The 17,477-nt window shown below is 43.8% G+C and overlaps 1 protein-coding gene across 2 annotated transcripts in view; it reads right to left on the reverse strand.

Annotated features, from left to right (window-relative positions):
* The window catches only part of LOC116945092 (CUB and sushi domain-containing protein 1-like), a 630,678-nt gene that overhangs the window by 195,907 nt on the left and 417,294 nt on the right, over positions 1–17,477 (reverse strand). For both annotated transcript variants that reach the window (XM_032959197.2, XM_032959196.2), the window contains exons 27-29: positions 10,266–10,460; positions 7,998–8,136; positions 1,767–1,954 (exon numbers count right to left, since the gene is read on the reverse strand). In XM_032959197.2, coding sequence (XP_032815088.2) covers positions 1,767–1,954; positions 7,998–8,136; positions 10,266–10,460 — 522 coding nt within the window. The remainder of the gene's footprint in view (positions 1–1,766; positions 1,955–7,997; positions 8,137–10,265; positions 10,461–17,477) is intronic.

The following is a 17,477-nucleotide window of genomic DNA, read 5'->3' on the forward strand; positions in this document are numbered from 1 at the left end:
CTGCCAGCAGTTGTACGTTAAATTATTACTTAGATCATTATTCGATTTTTGATGGCTTAATAGTGGTTTGAAGTTATAGAAAAATATATATTTAAAGGGCCAGTCATTTCTCCTGCAAAGCTCCTGAGCTTTAGTTGTCATTATCATGGATCACAAAAGGGATATTGCACTACATTATTATACATTGTGCATGCCAAGCCCAAAATGTGAGTGCCGTGGTAGCAAGATATTAACTACCTGGCCTGGTATACAGGAGGTTGTGGGTTCGATACCGACCCTGACGCCTGTTTATTTGGAGTTTGCATGTTCTCCCCATAGTCCTGTGAATTTTTTCCGGGTCCTCTGTTTTTTTTTCCTCCACATTTACAGTATGTGGCTACTATAAATTTCCACGTGACAAGACACTTCATTGGGCTATCATTTGTGATAGCCAGACCGCTTCTGCAAAACAGCTGTATAGCTCAGTGGGCCTTACCTGGTTAAATACAAAATAGTTTATAATTTGACGGTCAAGTTCTAACGACACGAAAGTAAAAGTTTCCCTAAAACAGGTTTTTTTGGGTTAGATCACGTAAATATATGTGTCCTTATACCCGCAAACCACTAGACACTGCCAATTAGTAAGGTTTGTCACGTAAACAGAATGTGCCAATTCGTTACTAGTGTAGTGGCATAGCGCTGGCTGCTGGCATAAAAGGAGATCTGTGGCGTACGGCAGTCTTGAGTTCAGCAGGCTAGGATATACACGAGAGGGGGATCGAGGGGAAAGGTCACAGAAGGAGCACAACAGGAACCCGCTGGTCGGTTCCAGAAAGGGGGCGTGGCCGGGGGCGGGGCGAGACCACGCTGACAGTTTAAGAGGGGCCCCTGTAGGGGACCTCGGGGCTGTTGTTGGAGTGGGATCCCCGTCGTGCTGCTGAAGTCTTCGTCACCGTTCTTCTCGTCGTCTTCACCATTCTTCTCGTCGTCGTCTCCGTCTTCACCAACTCGGGGCGCCGCCAGTCAGGCAGCCTACCAACTGCCCTGCCTGAGTAGCGTCGCCGATAACAGACGGACTAAATATTAAGAGTGTTAACCCCGATGGTGCACGTCAATAAAGAAGTGCCTCCAAGTCCTATCATCTCCGAGTTAGTCACTACACGAGTACAGCACACCGGTGTTTTGGAGAGCAAAGCCAAAACATTTACAATCAGAGTACGACGTTTCGCCAGTAATTAGATCCAGCCTCATCAGGCGACAGCCAGATTTGTGGAGAAATCCTCCCATTTCGTTCCTTAAATAGAGGGGTAGTTTTCCCTGTTCAAATGTGCATCGAGGGCAGTGCTCATCACCACTGGTGTCCATATTGCCAAGGTGAGGACGACCACTCAGAACTTATCCTATGGTTGTTCTTTGTTTGTATCTATTCCCCCAAGGTTATACCGATGGTGCTGTCGGGGTCATGTCATGAAACGAGATAGCCATTCAGATCTCTCGTAGAGCCATGCAACCCTTTGTGTACGAGCGAAAGGGCCCCGTGGAAAGAGATATCACAGAGCTACTTCCGAGATCCCTTCAGGTGACCACCTCTGGTTCAGACAGTAGGGCGGCAGCACTTTCCCAGCCACTCTGCTACAGAGAGTCGTGCTCTTCGCATGCCAGTCAAAGCAAGATTATTTTTTAAATTGTCACAGCTGAAAATTAGCTAAATTACGTGCAGAACTAAAATATAAGGCTATGCATTTTTTTTGGGTGTTCGTGATTGTGCAGTCGTCATTATGGGTCACCTCGGAATTCGATGTGGAAGCCTCCCAGGCTGACGGTGCTGTCACTGGCAAAGGACAGGAACAAGCTGTTGCCACTGCTCTCCACGCGGCTGGGCAGCTGCGGGCCATGGTAAGAGCCAATCAGAGCGGCACTGCCATCCAGCCCGTCGTGCACGCTCAGGAAATCATAGTTGGCCTCAAGGCTAAAGCTGTGAAGAACGATAGAACGCGTTAAAGCTTACGCAGTACGCACATGCGCAAACAGTAGAAAAGATAAATGTGCAGCACTGAATTTGTTCCTGCTCACTCCGCTACTGGCTGAAGGGCGTCCACGAGAGGGAGGGTATACAGCAGAGAATACCTCTAGAGACTATTTTGGTCAACTTTTGGAGGAAGTGTGAGTTCCCACAAGCCTGTCCCACCGTTCGCGACCACGCGATTGACTGCGGTGGACTCACGCACACTGCCGGGTGGACAGAGGTCGTGGGAGGTGGGGGGGGGGAATAAAAAAAAAACTTGCCCCAATATTTCAACTGCCCCACCGGGAGAACAAATCGGTAACGTCTAGATTCCGAGTCGCAATTGCTCACCACTACCACCATGGCAGAATCCCACAGTGTGCACACACACACACACGTGAACGCTATTCTTTCCCAATTAGCCAAGTAGCCACTGAGACAAAACTATGTTTCTAGGGAGACCTAGGGCACATTGTGATACACAACAATGCACACTATGTATATGGTACGATGAGGAAAATCTCGACAGATCTTCGTGTAATATTTATATATGTGCAATAAGAGGCCATGGGGTCGGTAATGCTTCAAATGAGTTTTGTCTCCCTCTTTGAATAAAATAATGATTCAGGGCAAAATTCCACAAATGAAATATTTCACTTACGAAGGAAATATTTAGGCAGCAGATGTTAAAACAGAAATGCAACTTGCTTCACCAATAAACACCAAACAGTATCGAGATTTTGTCACAGTGCCATGATACTCCCATTGATAAATTCTAACGAGGTGTTTTAATTATTTCGATTAAAAGTCAAGAACCAAACCTAGCATGAGGGTGAAGCCTTTTCATCATTCGATATCTTGATACTGGCGAACTGCTCAACCCGAGCTAATAATGCTTTGGTGCTTCCATTGTCCTTGTACTGCTCACCATTTGGCAGCCTTAAGTCTCGCACTGGTCAGAAGCAATGCTATAAAAGAGGCTGTCTCTGGTGCAGGCGAATCAGTCTCAAGGACAGCGCATACCTTGTCAAATCTTTTTTTTTGCGCCATAAGTATGTGTGATTAAGCAGACATCGATGGCTTGTAATTGATGTCTATATGGTGTCTGAACATCTTAACACCTTTATTGACACTCGGCAGGGCAAAGGCTTTTTTATCGTTCCCAAAACTATTGGACGTCTGGATAAAAACATGACCAAGCTGTAGCATGTCCCCAACGTTCTCTGGCACGTCTCGTGACGGGTACTGCAAGATGCGACCATGTCCGTCCAGTGGTCGCTGAGCTGTATTGGCTGCCCGTTGCCGAACGAAAACATTATGAGGTCGCACTCGTTACACACAGAGTGCTTGCTACAAATGATTTACAATACCTTGCTGATCTCGTCAAGGAGCATAAACCATCACGTGAATTCCGGTCATCCTCGCAGCGGCTTTTGGTTGGCCATCGAACAAAGATGGTGGTCACCGCATCGCGCACTTTCAGATGCGCTTCTGTGGCCGTCTGGAACGCTCTTCCTTCCGGTATTAGGAAAAAACTGGAGCTGTGCACTTTTACATCTATATTTTTCTTGTGTTTAGTTTGTAGTCCTTCCCCTGCACCTCCGATTTAGCACGGTATGTTGCGAAAAAAGTTCAACATACATACAACTAGCAAATTCATCCAGCTTCATTAATAAACATGCATATCATGTGAAAAAAATATTCCACCATGATCTTCTTTACCGCACATTACCATAGAAACCGTTAACTCCATGCAACCTCTTTTAACCAATAACCACTTTTTCTCCTGCAATATGGGAAAAAAATTACATATAATACAAATGTATATTTTTGAGGAAGAAAAGGGAAAATCGACTTCATTTCCCCGGTGTAAAAAGCCCCTTGTCAAATGCGGCAACAAAGATCGAAAAAAAAAATTAAGTGACAAAAGCGTAACTCCAGGCCTCATCCTAACGACCTATGATGTGCTGATTTTCATATATATAAAAAAATGAACTCGACGCTTGCTTCACACAACTGGCCTCAATAATTTTGCTTGAAATATGCTGCATAATTTGCATGCGGTTGGATGGGCTACTCATGAATGTAAAAAATTGGCAAGCATTGAAATATGTCGTACGGTTCATATGGAATGTAATTGCCTCGCATAACAAGAATGATATATTGACTCCCGAGTGATTGCGCGAGTGTACATGCTTGTATTTGTAAACCATACAAACATCACGACTGCACAAAGAAATGTAAAATAAAGACCATGTTTATTCCTTAAGCAGTCAAAACTAAAATTGTGCACTTTTTTGTAATGACCTTAATTGATATTCAATGTAAATGTTCTACTTGCATAATTGGCTTCGAATGAATTACAATATAGATTGTCAGTAAATCCTCCTTCAGGGTTATTTTAATGGGGTTGCATTGCTACACTTACAGAAATTAAACAATTATATGATATGCTAAATGAGGCAATTGAAATGTGGTACTGTATTAAGCATGTGGCTTCCTAATAAATTACCACATGAATAAACAGTATCTGGTGGGCAGATGATATCTTTCTATAACCACATGATGATAGATCCCTCATTTAACCGCATATCCTCTTTGAGTAAGCACTTTTCGTGCCATCTGTTATGTGAAGCGATGACATCTACAAGGCACGAGTGTGGCCTGCATCACCACCAGCGACCTTTGTCTCCCCACTGCTGATGTTTCCTACCACATCAGCTTCTCAACGCGGAGCGAGTCAAGTTGGGGGAGGACTTCATATGGGTTCTGATAGCACTCTGGGCCATTAATCAATTAGTGGCACTAGTTGTGGTGAAACAAGTGTGGTTTGTACAAAATCACTGGCACGGAAAGAGCAGATGTTGGAATGGGGAAATTTTCTTGCAGGAAAATCACCCCATTCAGGCAAAAAGGTGGAAAATTATGGGCAAAGTAGTCAAATGTTCGCGACTATTTTCGTCTCCGTTGACAGCCCTGAACTAGTGTTGGCAGCAGTTGATCGCCAGTCTGTTCATCAGAACAGCCACTGTTTACTTCCCACAAAGTGATGACGGGCTGAGTTGAGACCCGACCCAGACTTCAACTCGCAACCTTATAAACTGCAAGTTGAGTGATCCAACTGCAGTGCAACCTCGCTGCGTATCACGTGCGCGGAGGGAATTATTGAGAAGACGTAAGAAGGGTGAAATTGAAAATGTAGCGATTATGGTGACGATGAATGTGAATGACACTTTTAATAATATTACAGTTACAGTTACAGGTTCCACCCAGCCACCTGGTTAAACTGAACTCAGCCACATCATCATCATCATAACCACCGCTGTTTGATATTCAAACCATCTCAAAGGGGTTTTACGTGTTGAAATGGGATGTCAGCTCAGTAATTACGTGAAAAGCACACGTACCAACCGTCAACGTTGCAATACCGATGCTTTTATATACAAAAGACGGGACACTCGCTTCCTCTATGGCGCCACGGTGGTGAGATGTTAACTACCTCGCCTGGTATGCAGGTGGTTGTGGGTTCGATTCCGACCCTGACGCCTATATATTTGAAGTTTGCATGTTCTCCCTGTGGTTGCATGGATTTTTCTCTGGGTCCTCCAGTTTTTCCCTGCATGTTTAGAAACGCGCGTTTAGAGTATTTGGCTGCTGTACATTTCCACGTGATAAGTCACTTTGTTGAGCTATCATTTGTGGCCAGGTCACTTCTGAAAAGAGCTACATAACTGAGTGGGCCTTACCTGGTAAAATAAAAAAAAATAGTTTATAGTTTACTATGAATCTAAATCCCTAATGTGACATCTAACAACATCTAATCACAAAGCTTGCCGGTGAATGATCATCGACCCGAGGACCTGCTGGGTGTTTGATACCCGTAACTCATTTCTTTACATAACACCCTTTACAATTCCCCACAGTTGTGGACGTACACCAGCCACGACAACACACCTCTTGTGGGTACGCGTCAAATGGCAGAGTGCCCGAAAGTAACGCACAGCGGACAAATTTCGCAGAGAACACATTCGCCTCAAGTGTTTTACCGCAATAGGAACAAAAAAAAACGACTTCAAGCTAACCGATATCCTGCGGACGTGATGAGAAATTTTACACCGGCTGAAAACGGCGGTCTGAATCTGTGCATCTCTTTGTTGAAATAAGCACTGCTGCAGCAACTAATCTCTGCTAATAGCACCCTGCACCTAAGATTGAAATGCAAACACTACTCTTGGTGGGGCTCAGTCTGTCCATACACAGAACAACCACTGCTTAAAGCGATATTTCAACAGACTGCAAAATGTACATTTCATTAAAAGTATTCATCCATGCAACTATTTACATGTTTCTGAAGCTTGTTTAACATAGGTCTTCACATCGTGGCTTACTATAGATCTTGGCCCACTCTTAAATCTCCTCTGACCATGGCAGACTACTCTTTGCTATCATTCCCACCTTCGTTTTCCACAATTGTTGAAAAGCCATGTGATAAATAATCTCTGGATCATCATCATCATCATTATCTCCCTTTCCAGATGTAACTGACGATCCAAGTTCCTGATTGCAGGCAGATCTTTCCATCCAAACACAAAAGCAGTAAAATAATCTTTCAACACGGTGGTATACATTTATGGTGGATTCCCTCAATTAGCGATCTTTATAATCCTGTATCTCTAGAAAGCAACCAGTTATTTGGTGGCGCTGCTTCTACACTGGCAGTGGTGCATAAACACGATTAACAACAACTGAAAGCAGTCATCAATAACACTGTGGCCTTGAAAGGAAAAAAAACATAACATATATCAACATATATTTCAAACAAAATTACAATCGGTGACGTTTTGGGCAATGTCCCTATTATGTTTTTTTCCACAACGTCGACCCCCACCTGGGATATTAGCACACAACGACCTCTTACAAGTCAAGCACTCTGACATAGTACCGCTCGGTCATAGCAAACGCAAACACACAGAGCTAGGAGCAGTGTAACAAATTGTGAAGCCCGTCATCACTTTAACATCACTAGCCCCGGCCACTTCTTTATAACCCTTGAGCTACACCCATTTCAAACCTTTTAAAATAGTCTGCCTCAGCAGCAGACCATGCTTTCCCACCTGATGATGGACGCTTGTGTTGCGCCCGAAATGTCGTGATTTATTTTATTTTATACCTACGTGACTTTACCGAAAGAACCAAAGAGTATGGATTCCTGCAGTCACGAAAGCTTCTTAATCAAGATAGAACTGCTTTTGTCTTTAGTTTGGTGTCCTTTCCCCGCAACTTTAATTAGCATGGATGGCTACGTGCGGTGCGAAAGAAGTTCAACATACTTGCACTGCACTGTTACATTAACGTCCCCCCGTATTGCCCCCAACTAGTACCAATTATCAGGCGTTTCCTTTCTTGTTTCATAATTATTTTTGTATTAATTCAACATACATACAGACCGATGTTGCCATTTAGCAACGGTGAGCACACTGCACTTCGCAAACCCAAATGTCGCCGGTTCAATGGAGTTATCCCGGGCATGGCAGTTGAAACATTGAGCCAAGTTTCCTAAATCCCCCCACCTCTGTCCACCCAGAAAATAAAAAAAAAACCACTAATGGGTGCACCACAGTCGGTTGATAGGCAGATTGCACGTGGTGGGTTAAAGTGTGGGTACTCCCGCCTCATCAAATATGTCGGCGTGGAAGCGTAGGCCAAACGTCCTCTCGATTGCCTGTCTGGAGCTCTCTCCAACAGAGGCTCTTCTGCTGTGAACAGTCGCTTGAGCAAGCAATTGCAGGACCGGATCTTTAATTTTACCTTTTGTCAAATTGAAATTCGAAGTGCGAGGCAATCTTAGTTCCTACTCAAAGCGGCAGTGAGGCAGACTTTAACCAGTGGCAAAAAAACAACTCTACAATCCATTTCCAAAGCAGAGGTGTCAATTTAATTGTCTCATTTAGGGAGCCCACTTGACATTTACGAACCTCAGACGGTGATTTTAATTGCACGATCAGACACTTACCTTAGAAAATTCAAAGCCACCACGTAATCGGAATTCACCACCACCAGCCAGTCACAATCCTTTCCTGGCGGGTACGGTTGTGGGTAATTGGGTGAGAGTATAAATCCAGCTGGCCCTGTTAAATTTCCTCCACATGGGGCTGTGAAAAAATCATTTAAAATAAAATAATATGGTTAATTAAATCAATGGAGCTAAACTTGTGCTTCAAGACGGCCTATCAGGTTTTTATTCGTGATTAGCCAGCAGTGCTCACCAATAGCAACACTAAACAGAGAAGACGCACGCATAACTTCCTGGGCTGTATCAGACACATATGGCATTCACTACAACCTTGCCCGCAAGGTATAATGATCGATAGTTGGCGGAACCGGTTTGGAAGGAAGTTGGAGGGAAGTGAAACTATAAAGGATAATTTCATTTGGAATACAAATTTTCATTCGCATTCACAATAGTGCAAATCAATATCGTACAAAAGGCAAATAAATCGCCACATCTTGACAACTGCCTGGCATCTCACAATTGCGCGTGCTTGTGTGTGTGCAATCAATAGTGCAGTGGAGGGCGTGGGGAGTGGTAGCAAAGAGATTAGCGTACTGCGCTACGAAGCTGTAGGACGAGAGTTGGATTCCCGCCCGTTGACTGATAACGGTGGATAATATTTGCGACGGCCTACAACGCTACGTCTTTGTGTGTGCATTCAGCTTGTGTGAAAATGTGTGTGTGCGTACGTGTATGTGTTTACGCATTTTCGTGCACATGTATGGATATGTAGAATACAACGTGGGTTCATAAAACATTGAAATGGAGCCACATCTAAAGATGCCGTAAAGAGACTAGGAGGACGCCATGTGCAACTGAGATAACTTTGGAAAGAGGAACATATTTTTACTTGTATTTTTTATAGTTTCGCAAATGTTCCATCTTAATATTTAGTATCGTTTGAACAGATTACCATAAATACAGCATTTCCATATCATTCGCATCACGTATAACTAATCCAGTCTCAGACGTACAATTTGGTGCACGTGTTTGCGAGTGTATCTATGCACGTTCATTGGCAACGTGTGCATGTGCACGTTAGTAACGGCTGCCGCCCATACAGAAGGAGTGTGGCTGCTTCCTATTGAATAAATAGGTCTCCTCACCACTGTGTTCACTCTTTAAATCGCTTGCGCAATTTGACGCTGTTCCCCCCAAAATAAATATTTATTTTTCTCCAGGATACACGACTTTAAAGTGGCGGGGCTACGTTATCGGCGAAGGGATAGGAGCTCAGCAACTACAATCGTTGCGCTGTACTCCTATGCTCCCCGCCCTTTAACAAGACGCGATGAACGGCGTGGTAGACGAAGTCTTAGTGAGATGGCAGAAGACATGAAAACAAAAGATAAATATGCAGTGAGATCAGTGAAATGGAGACAAACAGAGAGATGTTAGTGAGGTGAGAGAAGAGAGATACTGACACAATGGAGATGAGGTTAATTGCCATTTTATTTTAGTAGCATTTATTAGGATTTGAATTTGTGCTACTTGTGGCCCTATGCTTATGTGACAGCAGGTTCGAGGTAAAGTCTCCCCCTTTTCAAACAACGTGAGCGTGCTCATTGTCCGTGGTTGTCCTGGACCAGTGATAAAAACTGCACATTCCTATGGCAGGGCCAGTCTTGCTAAAGAATTACCAATATTTACATTTACTTCCCACGTTATGTTTATTGGGGATTGAATTTGAGCTGATGTTTGATGCACCAATATTTTTCATGAGTCAACTTAATCAGTGAACTTGAGCCCCTTGAGACACCTAAGCTTTTGCTAGGTTTTGTTCACGCTTTGTTTTGTTCATGCGCCTAGCGCTACCGCTATTCACATGCCTAGTGGCACCGCTATTCACACGCCTTGTGCCGCTATTCACAGGCCTTCTGCCACCACTATTCAGACACCTTGTGCCGCTATTCACACGCCTTGTGCCACCGCTACTCACACGCCTTGTGCCACCGCTATTCACACGCCTTGTGCCACCGCTACTCACACGCCTTGTGCCACCGCTACTCACACGCCTTGTGCCACCGCTATTCACACGCCTTGTGCCACCGCTACTCACACGCCTTGTGCCACCGCTACTCACACGCCTTGTGCCACCGCTACTCACACGCCTTGTGCCACCGCTACTCGCACGACTGGTGCTGCCACTCTCTCGTGCGCGCGATCCGTTGTCCGCGTTTTGTTTACATCCGGAGGCGGTGGCGACGGTGCAACAGCGGCGGCGCTCACCGAGGCATGATGGGGGGCTCGGCGTCCAGAAGAAGCGGCTGCCGTCCTGCACGCACGCGATGCGCGCCGCGCCCTGCAGCTCGTAGCCTGGCTGGCACTGGAAGCTAACCGTGTCGCCGGGCCGCCGGCCCAGTGCCCCGCTGCGTGTTCCGTTCATGGGCACGCCGGGGTCGCGGCACTCGGACGCCATCGTGGCTGCGAGCGGGCACGGTGAGGGCGGAGAGGGGAGGGAGGGGAGTGGTTAGCCTTCAAGGATTGCTATTGCGCGTCAAGAAGCATAAGCCATCACGTGAACTCCGGTCATTCTCGCAAGCGGCTACTGGCTCGCTATCGAACAAATACGGCCACTGCATTGCGCGCTTTAGGATGCGCTTCTGCGGCCGTCTGGAATGCTCTCCCTTCTGAGGAAGCCGCTGGAGCTATGTACTTGTATGGCCACAACGCTCCCTTTGAAGCCAGGAGAAAAAAACTAAAACTGATCAAGATCTGAATATTCACATTCAAGGCCATTTAACCATTGCGTAAAGGCAATAGTTAAAATGAGCACGTGTTCGCAGTCTTGCTCAGAATGTGAAATGCTGGTATTCAGGTTAAAGACGCCTTCATGGGGATACAGAATCAATCACAGTTAGAGTTATGACCTCAGCAGCCGCAGGACAGAATGCACTTTTCAGTGTCTCAACAGACTGCATTCAAGGTTGCAATTCTTTATTGAACCTGTTTCTTCACTCGTCCTGCACCGCTAAATAGGACACACGTTCAACTGCTCTGTGCAAGTAAATAGATGTTGCGGAATTAAACATAATAAAACACGTGGGGCTATTTGATACATAGACTTTCAGGACCAATGTTACGATTAATCATTTTTTGTTCTTTTTTTCAACTATAACCCTCCACCACCCACAGAGCCAACCAAATAAAGTCGTCACGGGATGGGCAAATACGCCGATCGATTTTAGGGTTATCAGAAAAACCGGAGGAATGTTGAAACCATAAGCACATTTTTTTATTTAAAAAATCTAACCCAAAATAAATAGTTATCAATATTAAAAATGTGTGCTTGGCTTGCGATGTGGCACTGTTGGTTGAGCAGCACCGAACAGAAGGTTTGTAAGTTGTCTCGTCGGCGGATATAAACTTTGGGAAGGCAAAGTGGAGGTTGTTTAGAAAGATTTTCCCTTCTGCCATAGGAACGTGGAATTTCCACCACTGAGGTAGGGATGGTGGCAATTGTGAGATTAGTACCATGCCACACTTACTTGAGCAGAGACAGCATCTCCCTTCATAAGTTGTGCAATATTTTCGGAGAATGGACACAGAAATGACCACAATAGTTCTCTGTTAAAAAAATGCTGATGAGTAAAGTTCTGTGGAGTTTTAAAAGGGAGAATTCTGGAAAAGCACCTTCGGGTTGACAAAATGAGAAATTATTACAAAGAGCAAAGTAAACTCAGCAGCTTACGGAGGTTGCGGCGGAAATAAAGGGCATGGCTTTTTTGGGGAAATGTGATGAGACGAGAGGGCTTGGGGGCACCTGTACATTGCTGGGGAGGATGAGGAAAAAGAGATGGAAAAGAGAAACAAAGTAGTAAGTACCTGGACAACCTACTGAGGTGGTTTCCTTCACAAGGTCAGACGGAAGTGGGGCACTTTACTCCTACAAGGGATCCACCAATTGGCGATAGCGTGCCAATGAGTGCAACGTCGTAAGTTGGCTCGTGTGATATGCATAAAATGTAATTGCCTGCATGGAAATGTATGATGTTACGATGAATGCACACTTCGTACGCTTGTGCAGTTACATTTAAATAAACGAAGGGAACAAAACTGTACAAATGAGACGTTAAAAAATCAGAAACTTTAGCGGAGATTTCTCCTTCAAAACCTGGCTCTCTCTCCCACGTGCACAGCACTCTTTCAAAACGAGCATAGTCAAACATTAGCGAGCTGGACTCTCCTGAGAGCGAATCTTGAGATTCGGTGAGAGGATTAATGGTCACGGAATGGAAAATTGTCTCCAGTCAAACTTTTTTTGCAGCTAGGAAACACGATAAAGGAGGAATTACACTCGATTGTGACAAAGTAATTACCCACGGATCAATAAAGGATGGGTGGAAACTCATAAAAATCTGTCAAAAAATTATTGTATTGCTGTGTTGTCATCTAATTACTTAGTTTAAATGCACCACATCTTTTCATATCTGGAAAGCTAAGCAGAATATTGAGCCTGGTTAATAATTGGGTGGATGACCAACATGGGGTGAAGGTGTTGTAAAATATTTGTTTTAACAGGTAAGGCCCACTTGAGCGAAACAGCTCTTTATCAGAAGTGACCTGGTTACAAATGATAGCTCAACGAAGTGGCTTATCATGTGGAAATGTACAGCAGCCAAATACTCTAAGGGCATGTTTCTAAACATGGCGGGAAAAACCGGAGGACCCGGAGAAAAATCCACGCAACCACTGGGAGAACATTCAAACTCAAAATATACAGCGAGCATCAGGGTCGGGATTGAACCCATGACCTCATGTATTCCAGGCGAGGGAGATAACATCTCGCCACCGCGGCGCCGTTGTAGGCTTGGGCCTGTAGCCAGGAGGTGACAGTGCCGAGTGTTATGCCCTGGTATGCGAATGTTGTATCTGGTGACTAAAATTTCCTCCAATAACTCACTCACTTCATCAACTACTTATTGCAATGGAAGACCCAGTGATTAATTCCTGGGTAAGTGATTGACGTTACGAAAAACTCAACACATTAATCAACAACAATATGAAACATTAAATTTTGATTTAAAGCTTTCGTGACTGCAGTAATTCATATACTTAGTTTTTTCGGTAAAGTCACGTTGAAGAGAAACAACAAAATAATAAAATATATATAAAACAATAAAAAAATTCTCACGACGTTTCGACCATAACTCAAACGGTCATCTTCAGGTGTGTTGGTTTGCATAAATTTATTTTTAAACGGCGCATTTATTTATTTATAAAAAACGTTAGCGTCACGCGCAGCGATTTGGCAGTTTACCCAGGACTAGTCCATCTATATTTTGAAAAGAGGAGGGGGGAGACGAAATTTGTTTAAATAAATAAATGCGCCGTTTAAAAATAAATTTATGCAAACCAACACACCTGAAGATGACCGTTTGAGTTATGGTCGAAACGTCGTGAGAATTTTTTATTGTTTTTTTATATTTTATTATTTTGTTGTTTCTCTTCAACGTGACTTTACCGAAAAAACTAAGAATATAATATGAAACATGTTTAAGACGCAGCAACGTCTCGGGCAATGGCACGTTTCATTCATAGCACATTCAGAGCACATGCACAGCAAAGGAAGGGCCATTGCCCTGAACGTCACATTTTGATATATTTTTCATTTTAAGCTCCTGTTATTAACGCATGTGTTGAGTTCATTTGTTAATTTGCTTGCCAACACAGAAGCAGCAGCACCACCAAATAATTGCCATTATTATTACCGCTTTCAGGAAAGCAAGGTGAGTGTGAATAATTATCGCCCACCTTATATCTCATTAGCCTAAAGCACTGTTTGACGCACATAGACACGGTGCCTGAGTATATGAATAAAGCAAACCAATAATGCAGCTGTGCTCCTTTAATTTGGAAAGAGCCCGAAATAAGTTCACAGGATACGCATGATGAATGGACACTTTCAATAAGGCATTCTAGATGATTAAATGAATATATGAACAAAGAAAAATAATTCACCATTGGTCTGCATTAGCAGTTTTCAGTATGGAAGTGTGTTATTGTATATGTATGTGTACGTGTATGTGCAGGTTTAATTGTGCGGCTGTGTTGAATGTGTGTGTGCGTGCGTGGGAAACGGTGTTGCAGGAGTTGGTGCTACGAACCAAGCCACCTGAGTTTGACTCTAGGTGACAGCTAACATCAGTGGCAATGAAATCTGATCGGTCCTGAGCCTCCACTAAATAGAAATATAAGTTGTATATGTTACAAAGCAATTCATTGTCTTCATAATGTCTGTGGGTGACATGCATGTATATGTGTTTAACTTATTTCGCACCGTACGTTGCTCACCGTACTAAACGGGGCACGTGTCGATCGCGTGTGTGTAGGTGCGCGTGCGTACACGCCGGTACTGCTCATTAAGAAGAATGTGGTGTGATTTATATAAATCAGGACTGGGGAAACAAAGGTGGCCAGGCGTGCACTGCATGTGCCTTAATAGATGCTCACTAACAGAACGTACTCCAAACGTCCATTCATGTACAGGTAAATCGTTGTCTATTTGTGCATCCGCTTGTCTCGTTATGATCAACAGAACTTGCCAGTGGCTTTTGTGAGGAACGTTGTCTTCATATTTTGTGCGCGTGGGATTTGTGTGTGCGACATTCATCTATAATAGAGGAACAATATAAATATTGGTGCAATCAACTTGCAAAAATAATACGGTGTACATGAAAAAATATTAATTATTTATGGATCATAAGCTCAAAGATTACATAAGAAATATAAGTTGTATATGTTACAAAGCAATTCATTGTCTTCATAATGTCTGTGGGTGACATGCATGTATATGTGTTTAACTTATTTCGCACCGTACGTTGCTCACCGTACTAAACGGGGGCACGTGTCGATCGCGTGTGTGTAGGTGCGCGTGCGTACACGCCGGTACTGCTCATTAAGAAGCTGTATATTATGCGTTAATATACACGATGCACAAGCAATGAAGGATTGGGTTGACAACGTACAATCTATCGCCCCTTTATCATGACTCGGTCAATACTCTGCATTGAGAGGTATTGTACAATGGTAAAATAGATCTATAGTTCCACCCTATCTGTGTAACGATGTGGATGGTTTTCTTACTGGCAGTACGAATCACATATGACAGTATTTATCAATTAGATTTGGTAAACTAGATAAAAATAACTCGTTATTAAGCAGTCACATTAATATAAAAGGCACGTGAAGTCAAAAGTCAAAGTGCCTTCTTAGATCCTGACCCTGACAGGCATCAGAATCGGGATCGAACCCACTATCTCTTGTATATCAGGCGAGGTAGTTAACATCTCGTCACCGAATCCATAGTGATGCATCATTCATCCTTGACCATATTCTTCATGCTAACGTAACATGACCATTGTTTAAGGTAAAATCACTTATCAATGTATATCCCTTGTGTAACCAATGAGTATACCAAAGCGCTTTTGCATGAATGGATGTGATAAAAATACTCTCACTGCCATTAGAATGTTGAATTCCCACCGATGGCTCAAGAACACCAATACCACCCCAGTGTTCGTATGAGCAGGGATAATGTTTTTAGAAAGCTTATTATTAAATGAGTACTCTCTCTCGGCGTGCAGGCATGTGCACTGTAATTTTGTATAATGTATAAAATATATAGTGCCTGAAACATATATTTGCCATACATTATCTAACAGTCAATTACATTACATATGAAGGATGTGCTTATGCATCCTTGCAAAGCTTGGATCAGGTGCTATGTAATATCTAATCGCAAAATGCAATCACAGATGCCACACGTTGCCTTTGCAACACCTACGTGGTTTGATGTTGGTTTACTTACAATGCAAGACAATCCTCCCGTAAGGAATTGGACCAACATCCTAAGCAAAATTGAAGATTACACGGTCAATCTAACCATGTGACACTGTTGTTGGATCACTTGACCCACAATAAAATCATGTTGTAAGTTCAAATGTCAGTCAGGGGTCAACTTAGGCCATCATCCCTGAAAGAGCGATAAAATATGTACGATTTTGAGGTAAGTCAACATCGCTTATCAATTTCGATTTAAATGGCCTCTGCCATGTAAATAATGGAATCCCCACCACTGAATCAACGTCTTGAATACACCGACAAACAACTTAACCTTGTGAGTATCAGTATAACATCAACATGTATTGGTGCCATAATAGTTTCATGTTTTTTTTCCCTTCCCCATGCCTAAACACTCTGCGTTTTGAAATAAAAAAAATATTGGTGGTTGTTGGCACGTGCATGAATAAATATGTTCAGATGCTACACAATTGTAGTGTTTTAAATTGCTCTTCAGGAGCCGATATTTCAATGACATTCCATATGTTGTGCATGATAGCATACGTTGGCATAAAATATCCATGTCGTCATGAGTTTACGCTGGTGAAATAAATGTCACGTGATATGATAACTACTTTTACATGATCCAGAACTGCTGGGAGCTATGGGTGGCGGTTTGCGTGCATCGGCCATGGAGGTTATTTCACCATACTTCACCGCGCTGGTCAGTCTGGCAAGCGAAGGGAGCACATTTTCACCTTTCCTCTCACGGAGTACGTGACCGGTATGGGTGACCCTATCTCGTATAGCTCATCGGGGGGGGGGGGGAGGCGTGGGAGCTCCTGAACATTACCACAAAGTACCACAAAACACAGCAAATGCACCACAAATTGACACAAACCACGGCAAATTTACCACAAAGTACAGAAAATGCCTCCCCCAGCTCACCCTAACCAACCCTGCCAGCCGCCGCTTCTCACTCCCCCCCCCCCCACCCAGTGCCGGACTAAGCTAGTGCGGGGCCTGTAGCATATGTCATAAAGGAGCCCTAAATAATAATAAAAATAAACACGCAAATAAGAAAAACACGAAATTTTAACTTGAATAGTAAAGTTATTGTATTTTTTTTTTCATTTTCTATACAGCCAGATAATAGACGATTCGTTAAACTTAAATACCCAATCTTCATAAAAGTTGAAGGCAGTATAATACTATAGTAGCAGAGCAAGTGCAGAATCACTGAACTGGAATTTATAGCTTGAAAGCATTTAGCGCGGGGCCCGGAGCATATGCTACTTTTGCTAGGAGGATAATCCGGCACTGCCCCCCCCCACCGCCCCAATTCCCTTGCTCCCCCATACATAGGCTGGGTTCCAATGAGCCCCCCACCCCCGCGCGCCAAACCAGCCCGCGTTCTGATTCGCCGAAGAGCGCGCGTGGGGGATCACCTTAAAGAGCGTCAAAAACTGCCGATGCCGTCGATGGTTTTCGGCAAAAAATATCCTTCGTGCCATCATGCGGCATCGACAGGTTTACATTTTGACCGTCGGCCATCACTCGGCGCAAACCTCTAAAGTCGAGCAAACGAGCAAATTCTTCTCCGAACCCCCCTCCCCCCGCCGCCGCCTCTCTAAGCCCTTAACAGCGGTCTCAATAAAA

The sequence above is a fragment of the Petromyzon marinus genome, chromosome 23 (genome assembly GCF_048934315.1).
Source record: "Petromyzon marinus isolate PM22_M1 ecotype Great Lakes invasive population chromosome 23, UKy_Petmar_22M1.pri1.0, whole genome shotgun sequence".
Lineage (NCBI taxonomy): Eukaryota > Metazoa > Chordata > Hyperoartia > Petromyzontiformes > Petromyzontidae > Petromyzon > Petromyzon marinus.